The sequence below is a fragment of the Ranitomeya imitator genome, chromosome 6, assembly GCF_032444005.1.
Source record: "Ranitomeya imitator isolate aRanImi1 chromosome 6, aRanImi1.pri, whole genome shotgun sequence".
NCBI lineage: Eukaryota > Metazoa > Chordata > Amphibia > Anura > Dendrobatidae > Ranitomeya > Ranitomeya imitator.
The window spans coordinates 126,136,484-126,161,808 of NC_091287.1; the positions used below are offsets into that span (position 1 = coordinate 126,136,484).

Genomic DNA, 25,325 nt, shown 5'->3' on the forward strand with positions numbered 1-25,325 from the left:
AAAGCTTGTTTCTCAGTAATTAGCTAGTGTAAATAGGTTGACAATCGCCGTTGTTGAAAAGATTTTTAAAATTTAAGATTAAACATTCTCAGCAGTGCATCATTTTGTGTAATTGCAGCATGTTCTCCTGAGAATCAGGGCTGTGGAGTCTGTGTTCATTTTGGTGGTGTCGGTAATAAATTGACCTAATTGATGAATCTGTGGTGCACTTTACGTACATGCTGAGTAGTGTCCAGTGCTGTGGAGATGAATCTGTGCTGCACTTTATATATATGCTCAGTAGTGACCAGTGCTGTGGAGATGAATCTGTGCTGCACTTTTTGTACATGCTCAGTAGGGACCAGTGCTGCGGAGATGAATCTGTGCTGCACTTTATGTACATGCTCAGTAGTGAGGCAGTGCTGCGGAGATGAATCTGTGCTGCACGTTATGTACATGCTCAGTAGTGAGGCAGTGCTGTGGAGATGAATCTGTGCTGCACGTTATGTACATGCTCAGTAGTGTCCAGTGCTGTGGAGATGAATCTGTGCTGCACTTTATATACATGCTCAGTAGTGACCAGTGCTGTGGAGATGAATCTATGCTGCACTTTATGTACATGCTCAGTAGTGAGGTAGTGCTGTGGAGATGAATCTATGCTGCACTTTATGTACATGCTCAGTAGTGAGGCAGTGCTGTGGAGATGAATCTATGCTGCACTTTATGTACATGCTCAGTAGTGAGGCAGTGCTGTGGAGATGAATCTATGCTGCACTTTATGTACATGCTCAGTAGTGAGGCAGTGCTGTGGAGATGAATCTATGCTGCACTTTATGTACATGCTCAGTAGTGAGGCAGTACTGTGGAGATGAATCTATGCTGCACTTTATGTACATGCTCAGTAGTGAGGCAGTGCTGTGGAGATGAATCTGTGCTGCACTTTATATACATGCTCAGTAGTGACCAGTGCTGTGGAGATGAATCTATGCTGCACTTTCTGTACATGCTCAGTAGGGACCAGTGCTGTGGAGATGAATCTATGCTGCACTTTATGTACATGCTCAGTAGTGAGGCAGTGCTGTGGAGATGAATCTGTGCTGCACTTTATATACATGCTCAGTAGTGACCAGTGCTGTGGAGATGAATCTATGCTGCACTTTCTGTACATGCTCAGTAGGGACCAGTGCTGTGGAGATGAATCTGTGCTGCACGTTATGTACGTGCTCAGTAGGGACCAGTGCTGTGGAGATGAATCTGTGCTGCACTTTATATACATGCTCAGTAGTTAGGCAGTGCTGTGGAGATGAATCTGTGCTGCACTTTATATACATGCTCAGTAGCGACCAGTGCTGTGGAGAAGAATCTGTGCTGCACTTTATATACATGCTCAGTAGTTAGGCAGTGCTGTGGAGATGAATCTGTGCTGCACTTTATGTATATGCTCAGTAGGGACCAGTGCTGTGGAGATGAATCTGTGCTGCACGTTATGTACATGCTCAGTAGGGACCAGTGCTGTGGAGATGAATCTGTGCTGCACTTTATATACATGCTCAGTAGTTAGGCAGTGCTGTGGAGATGAATCTGTGCTGCACTTTATATACATGCTCAGTAGTGACCAGTGCTGTGGTGATGAATCTGTGCTGCACTTTATGTACATGCTCAGTAGTGAGGCAGTGCTGTGGAGTCGGGGAAAATTGAAAAGTTGGGGGCTTGACTTGCCCACTCCATAGCCTTGCTGAGAACCATGACTGTCTATTCTCATGGAACGATCTATTGGCGATTGTTCTGTTCTCATGGGAAGTGTGCTTGCTGTTCCTAAACAGGCTATTAAATCCATTAAAAGGTTAGTCCAAAACACAAAAGTAAATTTCAAATAAATCATTAAAAACTAATCTTTTAAAGTGTAAACCCAACTTTCGTCTTTATTCACACATCAGTATTTTATCAATAAAAATGTATATGGGAAAACCAGGAGTGTCTCCAAAACACAGAGCAGGTATACGGTAAATCTTTTAACTTAAGTTTCTCTTTTACCTTCCACTCCTGGTTTTGCATACAAATACTGACCTGTGGCTAAGCCCTTAGCTAAAGTACCTGACCTTTCCTACACACTCTGGATAAAAGCATTGCCTTTCTGCTGAAATTCCTCACACCTTTAAACTCCTTTTAGTGCACTTACCGGCCCTATATGTCCAGGAGTAAAGTTGAGTGTATTTCTTCGGGTCCCCGTTTATTCGGCAAGCTATAGCGCTTACTGAATAAGCTGCAGAGGGAACTTGGATACATGGAGCGCGCCAGCTGATCAGCAGGTCGGCCGGAGCGCTCCATGTATCCGGGTTCCCTCTGCAGCTTATTCGGTAAGCGCTATAGCTTGCAGAATAAGAAAGAACCTTAACAAATTTGCTCAACTCTGGTTCTCATGCTCTGTAACTTGCCATGCGCTCTAGCGGAGTAGACCGCTCCTCTTCATCCCATTCTGACAGTAGTAGACATTCTGGAACGTCTTTCCCTCTTCCCAGCATGCATTGCACCTGCCTTTGTTCCATGGGTTGCATGTTCCAGAAAGGACCTGTAACTAGTCTATCTGGCTCTGGAGATGGAATACTAGTTTCAGGCAGTGAACAGCAAGTTACTCAGAAGGAAAGACACCTAGTGGACTGGACAGTAATATATCGCGAGTACGGCGGCGACATAGATGATTTGCAGATTGCAGAGTTTACTTTCATTATATCAAATTGTATAGTGCTTGCAAAATCAGGAGCAGTGATTTGTAATTTAATTAGTTACGGTTTGTTGCCTAGGTTACCAGCCACCACTGCAGTGCTTACAAGCCCTTTCCAATAGAGCTGGTAAATGCAGCTGGAAGCTTTTTGGAGTGCGTGTTGGATGCAAATCCATCCAGTATCATTGCAGAGACAAAGAGGTCCCTTGCAGGACCGGAGAGGGCACAGGTCAGGCAGTAGCACAACCGCACTATTGGACCCCATTACCAATTAGGTGTGTTCTGCCTCCCAGAAAGCCCAGCGGCAGGGGAAGAGGTGCATCCGGAAAAAGAGGAGACATCCCCTTTTAAATTACGGTAATCGCCAGGAAAGAAAAAAAGCAAATGGGTTGTCACCTTATAAAACTCCAGCCTGGCCTTATCGCTGTGTGGTCTGCAGCCAGACAATGATAAATTATTGCTTGGAACAATGGTGACCATAGCGGTAAACGTTCCCTGAGCAACAATGTCTGAGGACAACAAGCAAACGCAGTGCTGGCTGCCATTCAGAGTGCAGGTAAAAGGCAGCATGTCACCTGGCTGTTACCAGACGTTTTCCTTTTTCCTTTTCCCTTTATTATGAAATCTCTCTTCTTGTCTCGTCACCAAGACTAAATGCACTTTTCGTTGACAATGTGCCTGAGAAAACTGGACCCCCTCTCCTTAACGTTCTCTCCACCCTGAACTTAAAGGGTATGTGCACACATATTCTTGGCCACTGCGGATTTTTCTGCAGCAGATTTGATAAATCTGCAGGGCAAAAACGCTGCGTTTTTGCTGTGGATTTACCGCGGTTTTTCTGTGGTTTTCACTGCGGTTTTACAACTGCGGTTTTCCATAGGGGCAGCTGTAAAACCGCTGTGGAATCCGCAGAAAGAAGTGACATGCTGCGGAATGTAAACCGCTGCGTTTCCGCATGTTTTTTTCCGCAGCATTTGCACAGCGTTTTTGGTTTCCCATGGGTTTACATTGAACTGTATACTCATGAGAAACTGCTGCGGATCCGCAGCAAAATCAGCATCGTGTGCACATACCCTAAGAGAACCTGTCAGCGGGATTTTACAAACTAGACTAAACCCAGCCATATACTGATATACATAAAATGATACCTGTAGTGAAGAGATCCGTTTTGTGTGAAGTTTTCATTTAATCTCTGTTCGTGGGGGCGGCCTGTGGCCAGGGTCTTGGCGCTCTGGTCCCTTATTCACCCTCCTGTATTAATGACCGGTCACTGATGCCTCCTATTTTAAATATCGTGCCAACACGCTAATTGCTGTGGTCTCAAAAATTGTCTCCAAGAAAATGCCTCTGGCAGATGGTCTCCCCCCGCCCCTCCCCCCCCCCCGTTTGTGATCTGCGCATGCGCCGCCCACTGCCTTCGCTTGCAACATGTTTTGCGCAGCAGCAATATGACTTCGGCGCACTCTCGGTCCTCTGCTCCAGGAGAGAAAATGACTTGCTATACATGTTTTCTCTTGTCACTTCTTTTAATGGCTATGACAGCCATGAGGTGACCTGTCCATTCTTAATTCAAACTAGGGGACGTACTCAGTCTAGAGGACTCTGTAGTGAAGTGTTTGGCGCGCCATGATGCACTGAGCGCCTGTACTTGATAAGTCATTGTGTGTTGAGTTCCTTTTAAAGAATATAATTTCACTGGATTGTCTCCTTTAATATCGGTATTGCGGAACCCCCTGACAATCAGACACCAGCAATAGTAATCCTCACCCATGGCTCTGACACACACAGGGGTGTCCTTGATGGGATAATCCAAACCAGATTACTGAACGTGCTAAAGGGATTATCTGTAAGGTGCTATTGGTGGCACTTAATGGGTTCTGCAGAAACGTCAATAAAAAGCGCTAATAAACTAATTGCTGCTCTTCCAGAACATGAGCAGAGCTGATAGAAGAGTTTGTAATGTGACACCGCTAAACTCTGCTGCATTTTCTAGTCCTGCAGGAGGAAAGACCAGGAGTTCGGAGCTATATCCTTACGTCTCACCCTCTGAGAAACCTAAACTATGGTGGGGTTATGTTCTTTTTCTGCTGTTACTGCCTGCTTACGATTCTTATGATTGGTCAGCATCATACAGGAAGAAGTGCGTGCCCCCAGTGAAAACTATTAACACCACACTAGCCATTGAAACAAACCGCTCACATCATCAAAAATCTTTAAAGATTCAAAACTAAAGCTTTGCTTATACTTGGCTGGGAATCAGACCAGGCCTAAAAGATTGGGTCACCTTAATGTCCTGTAAGGACATGGTACCTGAGGCTGTAACAAGTCGGAGCAGTAGATGTGAGCGGAGCAGGATGAATATGCAGCTCTTGATGCTCGGTGGGACGTGCTGCTTTGCTTGATGAACCTGGTGACCTCCTCCGGTATCGGCATTTGCCATGCAGCTCTATGCGCTCGGGTTATTGAGCTGAATGTAGATTTGTTTGTAGCCAAGGGCAAAGTACCTGCAGGCATTCTGATGGCACAGGCTGGGGTTGGATTGTGTTTGATGTTCCTGATATGTGCTATTGTTCCTTCTCCTTGGCTTGCAGGGATGTACAGTATATCTTCAGTGCATGTCTTCTGTTTGGAGAGTCCTTCTAAGTGCGGAGTAAAATCAATGATTGCATTGCCGATGTTTCTCTGAGCACCATATTGCCATGCACTGTGGCAGTTTCCCGATTGGTCAGAACTAGGGATGTGCTCCGTGAAACTCTGACATCACTCGAGTATTTGGGTGCTCGGCTCTTGCCAAGCATTGACTGATGCTCTGATTTGAAGCTCGAATCCCCGTGCCGCATGTTTGGGGCCTGTTACACATCAAATAAGCATGTGGGGATTGCCTGCCAGTCACTAATGCCGTAGCCATCTTGGTAGTGGCGTTACTGTGATTGGCTGGCTGCGCTACCTCATCAGAGGTTATAAAAGGACAGACGCTGCCGAGCTCAGCTCACTGACCCCATTGCACAGCTCAGGGACAGTTCTGATTGTAGGGAGAGAGCAGATATCCAGGCCTGTGTGCAGTTTAACCCCTTAGTGACAGAGCCAATTTTGACCTTAATGACCAGGCCAATTTTTACAATTCTGACCACTGTCACTTTATGAGGTTATAACTCTGGAATGCTTCAACATTATCCACTGATTCTGACATCTTTTTTCGTGACATATTGTACTTCTTGTAAGTGGTAAAATTTCTTCGATGTAACTTGCGTTCATTTATGAAAAAAACAAACAAATTTGGCAAAAATTTTGAAAATTTTGCAATTATCAAACTTTTTAATTTTTATGCCCCTAAATCAGAGAGTGGTGTCACACAAAATAGTTAATAACATTTCCCACATGTCTACTTTACATCAGCACAATTTTGGGAACATACCGTAATTGTTTTTTTGTTGGGACGTTATAGGAGTTAAAAGTTGACGAGCGATTTCTCCTTTTTCCAACAAAATTTACAAAACCATTTTTTTTTAATTTTTATTTTAAGGGCTCACCTCACATTTGAAGTGGGTTTGAATGGTCAATATAACAGAAAATACCCAAAAGTGACACCATTCTAAAAACTGCACCCCTCAAGGTGCGCAAAACCACATTCAAGAAGTTAACCCTTCAAGTACTTCACGAGAACTAAAGCAATGTGGAAGGAAAAAATTAACATTTTACTTTTTTCATAAAAAATTTACTTTAGAACCATTTTTTTAAATTTTCTCAATGGTATCAGGATTAAATGGACCCAAATTTGGTTGTGCAATGTCTCCTGAGTACGCTGATACCCTGTACCCCATTTCTCGCTCCTCTGATGTGTGATCACATCAGAGGAGAGAGAAATTGGGAAATCAGTCCTTTTTTTTTTTGCAGTCACCGTTATTCCGTTAACGGCGATCGCAACACTGGGGTCGGTAAAAACCAACCCAAATCATGTTCTCTGGGGTCTCGGCCACCCCCAGTAGCAGAGACCCAGGAGAAATTCTGACTCTGGGGGGTGATATACACTTCTCAGCGCCATTAAAAAAGCGAGGCTGAGGCATAAGTGCCCTTAATTGCTGCCGTTAAAAGTGTTTTGGCGGTCGTTACGGGTTTAATTTATCAGTCCTCTAGTGTTGATACCGGTGCTGATGCTGAACCATCATGCTATCCGTGCTTCTAAGGGCTTAACTTGTGCTCTGCTATTTGTATCAGATATATTCTGCATTTAGCCTAGGGACAGTTGCAAGACTAGGGAGAGTGGCAGAATACAGCATCTAGTCAGGGCTTAGGGCTTTGCAATCGTTCCTTAACCCCTTTACCCCCAAGGGTGGTTTGCACGTCAATGACCAGGCCAATTTTTACAATTCTGACCACTGTCCCTTTATAAGGTTATAACTCCGAAACGCTTCAACGGATCCTGGTGATTCTGACATTGTTTTCTCGTGACATATTGTACTTCATGATAGTGGTAAAATTTCTTTGATAGTACCTGCGTTTATTTGTGAAAAAAACGGAAATTTGGCGAAAATTTTGAAAATTTCGCAATTTTCAAACTTTAAATTTTTATGCAATTAAATCACAGAGATATGTCACACAAAATACTTAATAAGTAACATTTCCCACATGTCTCCTTTACATCAGCATAATTTTGGAACCAAATTTTTTTTTGTTAGGGAGTTATAAGGGTTAAAAGTTGACCAGCAATTTCTCATTTTTACAACACCATTTTTTTTTAGGGACCACGTCTCATTTGAAGTCATTTTGAGGGGTCTATATGATAGAAAATACCCAAGTGTGACACCATTCTAAAAACTGCACCCCTCAAGGTGCTCAAAACCACATTCAAGAAGTTTATTAACCCTTCAGGTGTTTAATAGGAATTTTTTGAATGTTTAAATAAAAATGAACAGTTAACTTTTTTACACAAAAAATTTACTTCAGCTCCAATTTGTTTTATTTTACCAAGGGTAACAGGAGAAAATGGACCCCAAAAGTTGTTGTCCAATTTGTCCTGAGTACGCTGATACCCCATATGTGGCAGTAAACCACTGTTTGGGCGCATGGGAGAGCTCGGAAGGGAAGGAGCGCCGTTTGACTTTTCAATGCAAAATTGACAGGAATTGAGATGGGACGCCATGTTGCGTTTGGAGAGCCACTGACGTGCCTAAACATTTAAACCCCCCACAAGTGACACCATTTTGGAAAGTAGACCCCCTAAGGAACTTATCTGGATGTGTGGTGAGCACTTTGACCCACCAAGGGCTTCACAGAAGTTTATAATGCAGAGCCATAAAAATAAAACAATTTTTTTCCCACAAAAATTATTTTTTAGCCCCCAGTTTTGTATTTTCCCTAGGGTAACAGGAGAAATTGGACCCCAAAAGTTGTTGTCCAATTTGTCCTGAGTACGCTGATACCTGATATGTGGGGGGGAACCACCGTTTGGGCGCATGGGAGGGCTCGGAAGGGAAGGAGCGCCATTTGGAATGCAGACTTAGATGGATTGGTCTGCAGGCGTCACATTGCGTTTGCAGAGCCCCTAATGTACCTAAACAGTAGAAACCCCCCCACAAGTGACCCCATATTGGAAACTAGACCCCTCAATGAACTTATCTAGATGTGTTGTGAGAACTTTGAACCCCCAAGTGTTTCACTACAGTTTATAACGCAGAGCCGTGAAAATAAAAAATCTTTTTGTTTTCCCACAAAAATTATTTTTAGCCCCCAGTTTTGTATTTTCCCAAGGGTAACAGGAGAAATTGGTCCACAAAAGTTGTTGTCCAATTTGTCCTGAGTACGCTGTTACCCCATATGTGAGGGTAAACCCCTGTTTGGGCACACGGGAGAGCTCGGAAGGGAAGGAGCACTGTTTTACTTTTTCAACGCAGAATTGGCTGGAATTGAGATCGGACGCCATGTCGTGTTTGGAGAGCCCCTGATGTGCCGAAACAGTGGAAACCCCCCAATTATAACTGAAACCCTAATCTAAACACACCCCTAACCCTAATTCCAATGGTAACCCTAACCACACCTCTAACCCTGACACACCCCTAACCCTAATCCCAACCCTATTCCCAGCTGTAAATATAATCTAAACCCTAACTTTAGCCCCAACCCTAACTGTAGCCCCTAGCCCTAATCCTAACCCTAGCCCTAACCCTAGCCCTAACCCTAGCCCTAACCCTAGCCCTAGCCCTAGCCCTAGCCCTAACCCTAGCCCTAACCCTAGCCCTAGCCCTAACCCTAGCCCTAATGGGAAAATGGAATTAAATACATTTTTTTTTATTTTTCCCTAACTAAGGGGGTGATGAAGGGGGGTTTGATTTACTTTTATAGCGAGTTTTTTAGCGGATTTTTATGATTGGCAGCCGTCACACACTGAAAGACCCTTTTTATTGCAAAAAATATTTTTTGCAATACCACATTTTGAGAGCTATAATTTTTCCATATTTTGGTCCACAGAGTCATGTGAGGTCTTGTTTTTTGCGGGACGAGTTGACGTTTTTACTGAAAACATTTTCGGGCACGTGACATTTTTTGATCGCTTTTTATTCCGATTTTTGTGAGGAAGAATGACCAAAAACCAGCTATTCATGAATTTCTATTGGGGGAGGCGTTTATACCGTTCCGCGTTTGGTAAAATTGATAAATCAGTTTTATTCTTCGGATCAGTACGATTACAGCGATACCTCATTTATATCATTTTTTTATGGTTTGGCGCTTTTATACGATAAAAACTATTTTACAGAAAAAATAATTATTTTTGCATCGCTTTATTCTCAGGACTATAACTTTTTTATTTTTTTGCTGATGATGCTGTATGGCGGCTCGTTTTTTGCGGGACAATATGACGCTTTCAGCGGTACCATGGTTATTTATCTGTCCTTTTGATCGCGTGTTATTCCACTTTTTGTTCGGCGGTATGATAATAAAGCGTTTTTTGCCTCGTTTTTTTTTTTTTTTTCTTTCTTACGGTGTTTACTGAAGGGGTTAACTAGTGGGACAGTTTTATAGGTCGGGTCGTTACGGACGCGGCGATACTAAATATGTGTACTTTTATTGTTTTTTTTTTTTTTTATTTAGATGAAGAAATGTATTTATGGGAATAATATTTTTTTTTTTTTTTTCATTATTTTGGAATATTTTTTTTTTATTTTTATTTACACATTTGGAAAATTTTTTTTTTACTTTGTCCCAGGGGGGGACATCACAGATCAGTGATCTGACAGTTTGCACAGCACTCTGTCAGATCACTGATCTGACATGCAGCGCTGCAGCCTTCACAGTGCCTGCTCTGAGCAGGCTCTGTGAAGCCACCTCCCTCCCTGCAGGACCCGGATCCGCGGCCATCTTGGATCCGGGGCTGGAGGGAGCAGGGAGGGAGGTGAGACCCTCGCAGCAACGCGATCACATCGCGTTGCTGCGGGGGCTCAGGGAAGCCCGCAGGGAGCCCCCTCCCTGCGTGGTGCTTCCCTGCACCGCCGGCACATCGCGATCATGTTTGATCGCGGTGTGCCAGGGGTTAATGTGCCGGGGGCGGTCCGTGACAGCTCCTGGCACATAGTGCCGGATGTCAGCTGCGATAAGCAGCTGACACCCGGCCGCGATCGGCGGCGCTCCCCCGTGAGCGTGGCCGATCGGCTATGACGTACTATCCCGTCCAGGGTCAGATAAGCCCAGGGCACCTCGACGGGATAGTACGTCTAAGGTCACAGAGGGGTTAATTTATACAGTGATGGAAATAATTATTTGATCCCTTGCTGATTTTGTAAGTTTGCCCACTGATAAAGACATGAACAGTCTGTAATTTTAAGGGTAGGTTAATTTTAACATTGAGAGAGAAAATATCAAAAATAAAATATTTTACATATACTACTGAACATATGAACTTTCAATTCATCATTAGCGCTTACCGAAGAAGCTGCCTCGGGAACCTGGATACAGGGAGCGCTCCCGATGATCAGCTGTCCGGCGCCGCAGTTGCATGTGTCGCACTGTGTGACATTCACAGCACATGTATGGAGATCCTGTGTGGTGTTGGTGACACAAGCATCTGCGGAGCCAGACAGCTGATCAGCAGGAGCGCTCCCTGTATCTAGGTTCCCGGTGCAGCTTCTTCGGTGAGCGCTATAGCTTGCCGAATAAGGAGGGAGCTGTCGATGTTCGCTCATCTCTAATCATCATCTATTAGAAACTGATCCAGTATGCAAATCACATTGCTGCTGGACCTGTTCTGATTACTGGACATGTGGCAGGTTGCAGTCCCCATATGGAATGAATGGCGGTTGAGCATGTGTAGTACAGGACTAAAAGTTCCCTGCTCTGCCAGTCAGTGTGCGTCCCAGAGTCCAGACCTCCTCCAATGAACAAGTTGATTTGTTTTCAACGGATACCTCTTTAATGGACAAGCCATTTTTGAGAAGCCCGCAAGGATGGGACAGCCTCTTTAGATGAGCAGAGGCAACCTATTAGTAGAACACGCCAATATGAAAGAGCACCACATTCTAATCTAGGACAAGTAATTTGCTTTAGGTTTTTATTTCCGTTTTTCTGATCTGAACCTTTGTTCCTGTCTTTTCATCATCACTATCTCTGTAACACTTCTACTATATAATTGTCTAAGGGTCACTTCCATCTGGCTGTCTGTCTGTCTGTCACGGATATTCATTGGTCGCGGCCTCTGTCTGTCATGGAAATCCAAGTCGCTGATTGGACGCAGCAAAACAGCCACGACCAATCAGCGACCGGCACAGTCCGGCGGAAAAATGGCCGCTCCTTCCTCCCCGCAGTCAGTGCCCGCTCCGTACTCCCTTCCAGTCAGCCCTCACACAGGGTTAATGCCAGCGTTAATGGACCGCGGTGTAACTCACTCCATTTACGCCGCTATTAACCCTGTGTGACCAACTTCTTACTATTGATGATGCGTATGCGGCATCAATAGTAAAAATGATCTAATGTTACAAATAATAAAAAAAAAAGTTATTCTCACCCTCCGCCGTCGCGTCCTCTCCTCAGCAGTGCAAGCGGCAGGTGCCGGGCCAAGGATGCTATGCGAGAATGACCTTCCATGACGTCACGGTCATGTGACCGCGACGTCATCACAGGTCCTGCACTCATCCAACCCTGGGACCGGAAGCTGCCGCGTGCACCGCACACAGGCGACAGGACTACAAGGGGCCATCGGAAGGTGAGTATATGTTTATTTATTTTAACTACGTGGCTGGGCAATATACTACGTGGCTGGACAATATACTACGTGGCTGAGCAATATACTACGTGGACATGCATATTCTAGAATACCTGATGTGTTCGAATCTGGCCACGATCTAGTAGTTTTTTTTAGTTCCACAAGTAGAGAATGTAGCGGGCTAACAGATCAATGAAGACAAAGCTGTATCATCTAGTATATTAAGTGATACAATGCACCAAATGGGCGGCGCGCATCGTTCCTTCTACTTGACTGTTTCTTTCATGTTTTACATAGCACCAGCATATTCCTAAGCACTTGATGATAGTTCTCGCATCTGTGCCGGTCACGAGTGGAGCTCATAATCTGATTTCCCCAAGGGTATGTGTACACACTACAATTTAGTTTTCACCAGATCTGCAAATAATCATTGCTATCAAAATGAAAGTAAATGTGAAATGTTATCAATGTTAATTTGCAACCTGTCAAAATATCTCTGCATGTAAATAGCAGTTCATGCGTTGTCGATGATCATACGTGATTTTAAATTACATCATTTTAGTTTGCTGTCTTCTGGAATCCGGGTCTTTATATTATATGGAGTTTGTTTTTCTGCTATAGTTTCTCTATTTTGTAATGCTTCGGAAAAAACATCATAAAACTAATAAAAATCTGAAATAAAGAAAAAGAGAATACTATAATTTTAGATCCAGCAGTACAAGGGTATGTAGTGGAAAAGAGAGCCAGAGGAAGCAAATTAAAGCTGGGATTAAAATAAACCCCACACCAATAAAGGAGACTCATATAACTAGACATAAATGTAAATTTTATTACCTGCCGCTATTCTATTCCCCTGCATCTGGCACTTTTTTTTTGTTCATGTACCTCACTGTTCTCCATCTTCCTTTTTACGTAAATTTTAGTTTAGACCAAGTGGGTCTAGTCTAAATTTTTGTTTTAGACCAAGTGGTTGTTTTCTTCAACTCTTCATGTTCATTTTTTGAGGACCACGGCTAGTTTGCTAAAAAGATTAGATTTGTATACAGGGACATATTTCCGGAAATGAGAGGCATAGGAACAAAAGAAAAAAACACACACACAAAATAGTGCCTTTTCCAACACACATTGATGACACGGGACAGAGCTGATAATAACCCTAAAGTGCATGGTTCATTCTAGTCATCCCTAACCTCAACAAGCAATGGCTGGAATATATCATCTGTATATTTGCACTGAGGGTTTAACAATCATATCAGTAAGGTTAAATATTGGCACCATTATCTAGAGGTGAGAGTATTTTGGAGCTTTTATTTCATTCGTATCCCTCTGATTCTGAAATGGGGGCGATCCTCTTACGTTATCTTCAATTTGAAGATGTGTGGACTGAGCTCCACAGCTGAGATATCTTTACCTGCTGATATTGAAAGTTTAGAAATTAAAATTCGGCTGAATAATATAATATATATTATAGACTAAATTGTTTTGATTAAAAAATATATAAATATGTAGGTATAAATCAAAGGAGAAAACATCTGGTTAAAGATGCTGCCATCTCCCCTTCCTCACTAATGTTGAATAATTGCATCATTTTGGCTCAAATGCTTTTCTGAAGTTCTGCTCGTCATGCGGAAAGTTAGCTTTGTCGCTTATTTTTGTTGTGTGGGCATCCATTCATGATCACTTTGGACTCTAGATTGGACTGATCAAAATATTCAAATTAATGCACAGATAAACCAGATTCTGGGCGCCAGGTAGCCAATAAATTAGACCTTTAGTTCCTGGTACCTAACGCTTTGGATTGTTTTTTTTTAACTACAGTCAATTCTTACTGTCTGGCTACTAAAGCCACCCGGCTCCTCGTGTGGTTTATCTGGCTTCTAAAATCTACAAATTTTCACCTGAATAACTTCTTTTATTTGTGGCATCTTATTGTTTTGGACAACCCATTTGAACCCATTGTTCTGTTTCAGGCATCAACATTTCATGATACCTCGACTACTGAAGATGTTACAATGATTCCTGTACTGAGTTCAAAAAGGGCAAGTGAATTGCCGGTCAGTGAAGTTTCCTGGATTCTTAAGGTAAGAAAGAGCAACGACTTTCAGAGCCTGATGATATTAAGTTCCTTATGTAACGTCACGGTACCTTTTGATGTGGCCTAAATAAAGCTGTAATAACTGTTCCTTTTCCAAAGACCTACAGTCCAACAGTTCCATCCTTGAAGACTCCTTTCATCTCTAGACGGTCACATGCACTGAACCATATAACATAGAATGTTATCTTACAACATGCCTGCTCACCTCCTAACTTGCTTTCCCGCTATCACAGATGCTCTCCACTTTTCTCTCTCAATCACTCCCTCACCAGCTGCTTTTGACCTCCGTCTTTGTTGTTCATCCCAGCCCTAACACATCTTTTTAACACTGTGTCTTTCTTTCCGCTTTTAAACATCCAGTCGTTATACCCATCCCTTGACCTGTCCTCTAGATCCAGCTATTTCCCCTCATCAGTTTTCCGGCTTTTCTTATAACTTTGTGAGCAGCATCTACTCTTTGAACCAATTTCCTAACTCTTAGCCAACGCCCTTTTCAACCTTCTCCAATTTGACTTCCAATTCCACCGCTACTGAAACCTTAATATCGAAAGTTGCCAATCTGCCAAAGGCTGTTACTCTTCCTCATAGATCGGCCCTCTGTATTTTACACTGTTGAACGCTCACTCCTGCAAATCCTTTGGCATCACAGGCCTGGCATCTTCATGGCTCTCATGATCCTTCAAGTGATCATTTAGCATCTCCCAGTTACACCCACGACTTGCTTGTCTTCCCCTCTATTGGTGCCTGAGACAGTTTATAACGTCCCACAGGTTCCAATGATGGGTCCATGCTAATGACCCTCAAATCCACCCCTTTGCTGTCAAGAATCCCATTGTGTCTATCAGCCGTGTCCTCCTCCCTTTTTATAAAACTCAACATGGACAAATCCTTTCTTTCATTTGTCCCATTTAAGTTAGTGGCTCTCACTGCTGTCTCCAAACCTGCTGATTTTGGCTCTGCTCTGTATTTCAAACCACCTCCAGCCCCCTCAAAGTAAAAAGCTTTAAGCAATTCTGCCCTTAATTCAATCTTTTTTTTAATTTAAATAGATTTTTATTAACAATATAAAAAAAAGGAGAACAACAGAATGCCATTTACATTGCATTATATCAGATACACATTTTCTTACTTTTAATAAACCCCAACATTACCCCAACTACCCCCCTCCCCCATAAGACAGCTCAGTCTCAATCTCCACCGCACCGAGGCATTATCTGCCTCTTGTAATTTATCCTCTTCCAGGTCTTAGGAAACACGACGCCTATACTCCTCAATCCAAATCAAGCCAAGGAGACCATATTTTATTAAAGAGTTCTATTTTCCCCCTTTTACTGTACACCCCCTTTTCCAATTTTAGACCATGTTGAACATATTGGAGAAATTCCCTTCTCACAGGTGGTTCCGCGTTTATCCAGTTTCGTGCTATTACTTTCCTGGCCATGTAGAGTAGCCTAGCAATTGCAATCTTCCAAGTATTGTCAACTCCAATTTCTTCCACATATCCCAGCACACATACTATCGGGTCTCTAACAACTCTGCACTTATACGCTGCTTCAACTCGGCTCAAAACCACCACCCAAAAGGCAGCCAGTCTCGGACACGTCCACATCATGTGATATATTCCTGCCTTCTCACTCGCACACCTCGGACACCCAGAATTGGCACGCAATCCCGCTTTGTATAACACTTCCGGAGATTTATATACCCTATGCAAAATGTATAGCTGCGAGAGCCTATATGGTTCACTCAAGGATAGTCGCGGAACCCACTCCATCACCGATTCCCAGGTTTCATTTTCCATCGGCCCCACTTCTCTCTCCCACTTAGCTCTCGCCTTTATAGGGAAATCTAGCAGAAATGTGTGCATAAGGTCCTTATACAGAGTGGAAATAACTCCCCTTGTAGTACCCTCACCACACACATACTCCAACACTATATCATCTTGAACCCTGATATCAGCCTTCTTATTCTGAGCTCTAAAGGCATGTCTCATCTGCGCATACTGATATTCCCCTGTGGATCGCAAACCAAATTCTTCCTGCAATTGGGAAAAGGACTTCAGCTCCTGCTGCTGGATTATCTGGTGAACAAAGCAAATTCCCTTATTCTGCCATTCCATCAATCCTCCCAGGGCCTCAAAATCCTTTAAGTTGTGGTTAGACCATATCGGTGTGAATTTAGTCAACCCTGTAACCCCACGAATCTGCCTTAATCTATTCCATAATTTACGAATCAGGAACAGGGTTGGGTATATTTTCCCCAGCGCGCCCAATGAGCCATCCTCCAAACACCTGGCCATCGGTCGTCGGTCCGTCACCTCTTCCAATAGCTGTTGTACTGCACTGGATGACGCCCCTCGCGCCCAGCCCTTCAAATGCTGGCTCTGGGCCGCAAGGAAGTATATTTCCGGGTTGGGCAAAGCCAAACCACCATCTTCCTTGGGTCGTTGAAGCGTCTCCAAGCTAATACGTGGATATTGTCTACCCCATATCAAACTTCTAAAGAGGGCATTAATCTGCCTGAACTTCCCCCGAGGGATCCAAATTGGTGCGTTATGCAGAACATAAAGAATTTTGGGCATAAGGACCATTTTAATAAGGTTTACCCTACCGACGACCGATAGATGTAGCTTATTCCAGGCGTCTACCTTTGCCTTGAGTACCCCCATAACAGGAGTCAAATTTCTTTGCAGAAACTCCGCCACCGGCACCGAAATCCATATTCCAAGATATTTAAATTGGGAAACCACCTTCAGCCTCTCATCCCCAACATCCTCACTCACATTCTCTCCTACGTCATCCACTCTAAAAAGAACCGTCTTATCCCAATTAATTGTTAGTCCCGACACAGTACCAAATCTCTCAACAATTTCAACGGCCCCTCTTAGTGAATTGTCTGGATCCTCCAGGAACAGCAAAACATCATCCGCATATAACGCTATTTTTTCCTCTACTTTGCCATACCTAAACCCAGGGACCCCATCCGACTGCCGAATCTTAGCAGCAAGAGGTTCTACAGCCAACGCGAACAGGAGGGGTGAAAGCGGGCATCCCTGCCTAGTACCCCTAGCCAGCCCTATAGGACGAGATAGCTCCCCATTTACTCTAATTCTGGCGGATGGTAATGAGTACAACAGCTGTATCCAGGCCACAAACTGCGGGCCAAACCCCATACATTCCAGCACCTGCCAGAGGTACCCCCATTCGACGCTGTCAAACGCCTTGTGTGCATCTAGCGATACAATCACTCTTCGACCACAGTTATCAGACTCTACCTGCAAATTTACATATAACCTCCTCAAATTGATCGCCGTTGATCTATCCGGCATAAAGCCAGATTGGTCCGAATGCACCAGACTCGCAATAACACTAGAGAGGCGGAGAGCCAACACCTTGGCCAGAAGCTTGACATCAATTGTTAGTAAAGAAATTGGGCGGTACGACTCCGGTTTCCCCAAGTCCTTATCCTCCTTTGGAATGACCACTATTATGGCCTCTCTCATAGAGGCTGGCAAGCGCCCACAAGACCTAGCTTCCTCCAATACCATTTTTAATCTAGGAATCAACACTTCTGCCAACCCTTTATAGATCTCAGCGGGTAACCCATCGACCCCAGGCGCCTTCCCATTGGCCATAGACATCAATGCCCGACTCAATTCCTCCTCAGTGATAGGGGCCTCAAGGCTCTCCCTATCTGCCTCACTCAGTCTCGGCAAATCCAGACCTTCCAAGAAAGTCAGTGCATCCTCGACCGATTCACCAACCCGAGAGGAATACAAATCTGCATAGAAGTCCGCAAAGGCTCTCAAAATTTCAGGTGTTTCCGTTATTTTACCTCCACTAGCAGAATCCAAAGAGTGTATATATGAAGAACCTCTCTGAGCAGCAGCCACTACCGACAGCATATGTCCCACTGTTTCTCCCTCCTGATAGAACAATACCCTTTGGAAATCTCGTTTCCTCTCAGCTTTGCCTAGCAGAATTTTTTCCAAATGATTTTGTGCGTTTTTCATTCTTCTCTCTGCCTCAGGGGTTCCCAGTGTGGCCATCCCATCCTCTGCTTCCTTCAACTCCTCAACTGCCGCTTTTTCTACCTCTCTCGTCCTCCGCTTACACCTACTAATGTCCCTAAACAGTAGTCCCCTCAGGTACGCCTTCATTGCATCCCAAATTGTAAGAGCGTCGGCGCTTCCATCATTTAAGAGAAAGAATTCCGCCACCTCCCGTCCTATACTTTCCAACTCAATACTCTGTAACCAATTAGGATGAATCTTCCATTCTCTCCCACTTAGCGAGCGAGCCCCCTCCAATCTAACCTCTACTTCAATTGGACTATGGTCCGACAAGGCCCTTGGCAGATATCTCACCTCCCCAACCAATGTGTCCAAAATCCTGTTACCCAGAGCCATATCAATCCTAGAGAGTGTGGCATGTGCCGGTGAATAACATGAGTACCCTCTCTCCCCCACATGTCTAACCCTCCACAGATCAATCAAACCTATCTCCTGTATATAGGTGCCAAATGTTATGTGTCCCTCCGACCTATTCTGAGTATTTTTATTTTTATCCCAATATTCATCACAGATGTTATTTAGATCTCCGATAATTATTAACGGTGTCGGTCCCCATTTTTCCACTCGCTCCATTACTTCTCTAATCTTCCTGCTAGAGTAGGGAGGCGGAATATACATCGCGGCAACACACAGCATCACTCCATACAGTATACACCGTAATAGTACATACTGTCCCTCCACGTCCACATATACCTTCACCTCCTCATACTGAACTCCCGCTGGAACCAAGATTGAGACTCCTCTTGCATACGTGGAGAAGGTAGAATGATATCCCCTCTGGATCCATCGTCTATTCAAAACATCCACTTTTTCCCTTACCAAATGCGTCTCCAGCAAGCATATCATTGAGGCCCTTTGGTCTCTTGCATATTGCAAACACGCAGCACGTCTAGATTTCTCCCCTAGGCCTCTCACATTCCAGCACAAAATCTTAAAACGGGTCCCCATCACTTGGCTCATCTTCACTATAAGTATCATCAATTTTGAGCTCAGGCTGTCTAACTACCCTCCCCCCCCCCCCCTCCCAACTCCCCCTCCCACCCTTCCCCCCTCACATCTAACCATTCCACCTCTTTCCAAGAGTGGGGCATCATCGCCCATAGCGAACACTCCGTTTGGCATTACCTTCCCAACCCTCCTCCCACCACTGTACATAACAGGATTTCAGACATTTTGAAAAATAACGTTCTCAAAACATTTTAACTTAGAATTATTTGCACACACAAGAAGTCTGCATAAACTTAAAATATGTCGCAAACCCTTCCTCCCCCTTTCCCAGCAACCATTACATCATCCCTTTAACTTTAACTGGATATAATCCAGCTCCCTTCTTCCCCCCCCATACCCCTTGGCTTGTCAATCACATGACTCTTTTCCAACTGACAGATAAGTAAACAACTTCAGACTCTTCCCACAGTTTCAGTCTCCTTTTCCTTTAAGCTTTTTAGCATTAATATCGATCCACTGGGTAGCGTCCTCCGGCTTCTGGAAAAAATGAATTTTATCAAACGCCACCACCCTCAGTCTTGCTGGGAACATCATGGAATACTGCACACCCAATTCCCTCAGCCGTCTCTTGATACCCGTGAACATCATCCGTTGTTTCTGCACCAGAGTAGAATAGTCTGGGTATATAGCAATCTTTTGACCTTCAACTGTCAGATCCGTCATGTCTCTGGCCTTCCTCAGGATAATGTCTCTGTCTCTATAGTTTAGAATTTTGGCGAGCATGGTACGGGGATTCGCTCCAGGGACAGGTGGTTTCGGCGGGACCCTATGCGCTCTTTCTACCGCGAACACTTTTGTTAGCGCCATATCTCCAAATGTCTCTAACAGCCATTTTTCAATATATTCCGTTGGATTCCTCCCTTCAGCTTTTTCAGGGATGCCCACTATGCGAATATTATTTCTTCTGGACCTGTTCTCAAGGTCCTCATTTTTCGCAGCCAATTCAGCTATTGCTTGAGTGAACTTTTTCTCTGCTTTTTGCAGCTGCACTATATGGTCTTCTGCAGTGCTCACTCTCTCCTCTACCTCCCCCACACGTTTGTCAATCTTCTGCATGGCTGCGTTTATCTGGGCTGTGTCCCCCTTAACCTCCTGTATCTGTAAGGTCAGAGACTGTTTACATGAAGAGACTAGCGCAAAAACGTCTCTTAGGGTAGGCTCAGCTTCTGGCGCCATTTCCTCGGGTCCCCCTTCTGCCACCGCCATTTTACTCTCCTTTCTCCCCTGTTGTACCTCATGTTCTCCTGCTGGGCTCTCCTCCTCCTCCTCCTCTTCGGTATCAGCTCCGGCTCCCTCCTCTGCGGCCTCCGCTCTCGCAAACTGCTGGAGCTTTGCCGCTACCTCCATGCGCTTTCTGCATGCGGCGTTCTCCTTGTCTGCCTTTTCCCTCAAGTCGGCGCCATCTTGGATTGCGCCTGCATCCCCGGCTCCCGCGTCCTTCTGCCGTCTCCTGGTCATGTTCGTCGGTTCCAGCGCTACCGAACAGCACCGCCGGCCTCTCCCAAGTCTCCCCGCAGCCAGTAAGCCCCCGCAGGGACCAAACAGCAGCGGCTCTGCAGGATTTTACAATATACAGCGGCGGGAGCTCACAGCCGCACGTCCGCTCACATGGACTCTCAGGCCACCCTTAATTCAATCTTGAGTCAACAAATTTAGTGCACAGCCTTATCCTTCTCTGAGCCCTCCTATAGAACAGTTATGCCTGTCTAATCATTCCTCTACTCTCCTTTCCGGTTATTACGGCTACTCTTGTCCCCTTCGTGTTTTTTTTTTTTTTTGGCCTAATCTTCCAAAGCCTCCTTTTTTTCCTCTCTTAATTGCTCCCCACACATCTACATTTATTTTTACTTTTTACCTCTACCTTACCCATAATCCGCAGCTTGTCATGTTGTCCTTCATGATTGAAGTCTTCATACACAACCTACAAACTCTCCTCTCCCCACACTGCCATACAGCTTCTATCTCCTTCCCACCCATAGCTTTTAAAGTTTCTTCACAAGTATAGCACCCTGTATGGCGCATTAAAGGGAATCTGATCCAGGTCTTTACTACCCCATCTTAGAGCAGAATAATGTAGAGATAGACTAGGACTCCAACCATGTGTCACTTGCTAAGAGACTGCTGCAGATCTAGCAGTTCTCTGAATGCTGAGCCCTGTGTAATCTCACCCACATCACTGGCAGCTTTCTAACCATTTATTGTATATGCCGAAAACTGCCAGTCAGTGGTGAGGTGGGGTAATGCATATCATGAATATTAAGAACTACATGGCAGCATATTACATAGGTTGAAAATATACCTTGGTCCATCGAGTTCAACCTTTCTCCACCAATTATACATTTTGTCACTAAATGAACTACAACCCACAATGTTACGTGTACTGAGGAGATGATCATCCTGGCCTTTTTATGCTGACCTCTTGTGGTCGGCATTCCAAAGTCTGACTGCTCTAACTGTCAAGAACCCTTTCCTATTAAGCTGTCGGAATTGCCTTTCCAGGTCACCACCTGACAGCACCATGGAGGACGTCCTTCTTATTCGCAGTGGGACAGGAAACACGAGAGTTTAAAAGGACCCTCCCCCTTCCACCCTTCAGTGTTTTTCCTGTCCCACTGTGGATAGGAACGACGAGAGATCGCTGTCCCTACAGAGCGTGCGAATCGGGGGGGCTCAGCCTCTTCCCTCACACGGGCCGAATCTCTGTATCGCCGACACCCAATTAAGCGGGTCCCTCAGCGACGCCAGTGCAGTACTGCTCCTGGCGAGGAGGTCGCTTCCCCCTGGGGGGGGCTCTCGACCTCGGATGACTACCCCAAGCATACCTGCGCATGGTCTCTGCAGGGTGATCCCTTCGCAGATAGTCCGGCAAGGAGAGGCAGGTTCGGCAGAATGCTGGAGAGAACGCTGGACTCTGTGTTCCTCGGCGGTAAATGGGCTTTGAACTTCCGGTTCACCGCTGCCGCATCACTTCCGGGTCAGGGCGGCAGCAAGGGGGCGGTCTTCCTCTTCGCTCCTGTAGGAGGACTGGGACACAAGCAAAAGGATTTAAGGTAAGTGGCTAGATAGCGCTAGGCACCGCAGCTGTAATGGACCCAGGTGCTATACCGGCTGTCAGCGTAGAAGCCCCGGGGAAACAGGATTCCCTGACGCATGTGAGTCCCGCTTAGAGGTGCGCTCCTTATATGCCCATTAAAGGTACTAGTAGTGGTCCCTTTGTCTGTTCCAGGGGCGTCCTTCATCTGGGGATAAGAAGACGGGCAGAACTAAGAGATGTCCAATATGTGCTACAAAACTTGTTGCCTCATGGCAGAAGCCTCTGTGCGAGTCCTGCACCGCTCGTATTGTAGGAGAGGAACAGGCCTCTCTATTAACAAGCATGAGAGCTATGGTTAGAGAAGAAGTGCAGGCTTCTATATCTAACATATCCGCCTCCCAGCCGATTCAGCCTGAGTTCCAGGATCCTCCCAGGTCTAGGAAGAGGCAGAGATAGTCAGATTCATCGTCTGAGGACAGTCCATCAGAATCTGATATAGAGGAAGAGGAGGAAGTATGTAGAGACCCTCCTCAGAAGGGGAAAAAGTATCTATTCTCTTCCAACGATATTGATGAACTGCTGGGTGCGGTCAGGCAAACTATGCAGGTTGAAGAACCTTCTACCTCTCTCTCCGTACAAGATGAGATGTTCGGGGGGCTGCGTTCGCAAACTTCAAAAGTCTTTCCAGTTAATGCCCACATTCGGTGAGTCCGAGTTCAGTCTCGGCTTTTGCTCAGAGATTGCAGCTACTGACCCCTTCTTAACCTCTTCCCGCAGCTCAATGATATTGGAAGAGTGGGAGGAGGCAGAGAAGAGGATATCGATCCCGAGAGACTTTAGACTCCGTCTTCCCTTTGACCATGAGGAGGTCAAAGACTGGGAAGTTATACCAAAAATTGACATCCCACTAGCGAAGGTGTCCAAGAGAACTGCCATTCCGTTCGAGGACTCCTCGAATTTAAAGGAGCCCATGGACAGGAAGGCAGATGGCCTCCTTAAGAAAGCTTGGGAAAGTTCGGCCGCTGTGATCCGCACAAATATTGCGGCGACTTCTGTGACGAGAGCCATGCATCTGTGGGTTGACGATTTAAAGGATCAATTGTCAGCCAAGACTTCTAGGGAAACTATCATCAATGCTGTCCCTTTACTTAAACTAGCCACAGGTTTCCTTGCAGATGCTACGGCAGACTCTGTCAGGTTCACAGCCAGGGGGCAATCACTATCTAATGCAGCCCGTAGGGCCATTAGGTTAAAAAGCTGGTCGGGGGATGTTCCTTCTAAGAACAAACTATGTTCCATTCCCTTTTCAGGTGGCCGTGTTTTTGGGCCTGTATTAGATGACATTCTGGAGAAAGCTTCTGATGAAAAGAAGGGGTTTCCAGAAGAGAGAGAGAAAAAATTCCAGCCCTTTCGTAGACCCTATTACAGTCAGAGATCAGACTATAGGGGTAAAGGTAAACAGGGGAGATGGAGTTATCAGAAAGGGGGAGAAAATAGGAACCGAAATAGAGATCCAGGTCCCTCAAACCCCAGGTCTGAGTTCCGAAGGAAATGACGCCACCAGGATAGGGGTCGGTTGTTGAATTACCTGGAGGAGTGGGAAAAAATTACCTCAAATCCTTGGGTCCTTCAGGTTATATCTCAGGGGTACAGGATAGAGTTTGTATCTCGTCCCCCAGAGAGATTTTTCATTTCCAACGCCCGTCTCTCTTCAGTCTCACCAATGTGGTCAGACATTCAGGATCTCCTCCGGATGGAGGCAATAACTCCCGTACCTCCTCACCAAATGGGAACAGGTCACTACTCGGGTCTTTTCTCTATAATAAAACCGTCAGGAGAATCCCGAACCATCATAAATCTCAGGCCGCTAAACAGATGGTTGTCGTACAAGAAATTCAAGATGGAGTCCATTCGCTCCACAATTCCCCTATTAGGGAAGGACGTGGTAATGTGCACTTTGGATCTAAAAAGTGCGTATTACCACGTTCCAATTTCTTCACAACATCAAAAGTACCTAAGATTTGCGATAGAGAAAGAGGGTTCAGTCCTCCACTATCAATTCCGTTGCCTTCCATTTGGACTGGCATCGGCTCCGAGAGTTTTCACAAAACTCATCATAGAGATCGTGTCTTACCTAAGGAAGCGAGACATCATTATAGTACCATATCTAGACGATTTCCTGTTAGTGGCAGACTCAGAGTCCCAACTCAGGATCGACTCTCGATTGGTGATCTCCACACTGCAGAATCTAGGTTGGGTGTTGAACTGGAAGAAATCACACTTAACCCCAAGATCAAGGAGACAGTTTCTGGGTGTAATACTAGACTCGAACATCAGGAAGTCTTTTCTTCCAGACAGAAGACGGTCAGACCTGATAGAGATGGTTCGACAGTTTGCAAGAACTCGGGTGACGATAAGAGATGCAATGAAGATCCTAGGCCTAATGACAGCCTGTATCCCATGCATCAGCTGGAGCCAATTCCATTCCCGTCAACTACAAAGAGCGGTTCTAACAACATGGGACAGAAGACAGTCTTCGTTGGACAGACAGTTTGTCCTATCCTATCGAGTCAAGAAATCCCTGCGATGGTGGACGGTGTCAGAGAACCTTCAGGTGGGGGTCCCATGGATCCAGACCCCGGCCGTCACGGTAACAACGGACGCGAGTCAACAAGGTTGGGGCGGCCAGGTTCTCGGAAGATACTACCAGGGACAATGGAATTCGGAAGAGAGCAACAATTCCTCAAACCACAGAGAGCTACAGGCGGTTTGGAAGGTTCTGTGTTCAGCCCGGACCCTATTAAGGAACAGACATCTAAAGATCCTATCGGACAACACGACGGCGGTAGCTTTCCTTCGCCATCAAGGGGGCCCGAGACATCCGAAGCTACAACATCTGGCGGATCAGATCTTCGAATGGGCAGAAAGATCAGTACTTTCAATTTCAGCAGTCCACTTAGAAGGCTCAAGGAACCAGGTTGCGGATTTCCTGAGCAGAGAAAAGCTATCACCCATAGAGTGGGAACTGAACAGCAGAATTTTCGATACCCTATGTCAGCGCTGGGGAACCCCGACCGTGGATCTTTTCGCAACCAGAAAGAACGCAAAAATAAGAACCTCCTTCTCACTAAATCCTCAGGAGAATCCAGCAGGGGTAGATGCCCTTTTTCAGTCATGGAGCTCGGGTCTGCTATACGCCTTTCCCCCTCTGGCATTAGTACCAAG

The 25,325-nt window shown here is 45.2% G+C and overlaps 1 protein-coding gene across 3 annotated transcripts in view; it reads left to right on the forward strand.

Annotated features, from left to right (window-relative positions):
• ATP2C1 (ATPase secretory pathway Ca2+ transporting 1) overlaps window positions 1–25,325 on the forward strand; it is a 227,215-nt gene that overhangs the window by 91,547 nt on the left and 110,343 nt on the right. For 2 of the 3 annotated variants that reach the window (XM_069730072.1, XM_069730071.1), the window contains exon 2: window positions 13,862–13,972. In XM_069730072.1, coding sequence (XP_069586173.1) covers window positions 13,862–13,972 — 111 coding nt within the window. Of the gene's footprint in view, window positions 1–12,188; window positions 12,273–13,861; window positions 13,973–25,325 lie in introns of all 3 variants that reach the window. The other variant, XM_069730070.1, reaches the window with a different exon arrangement.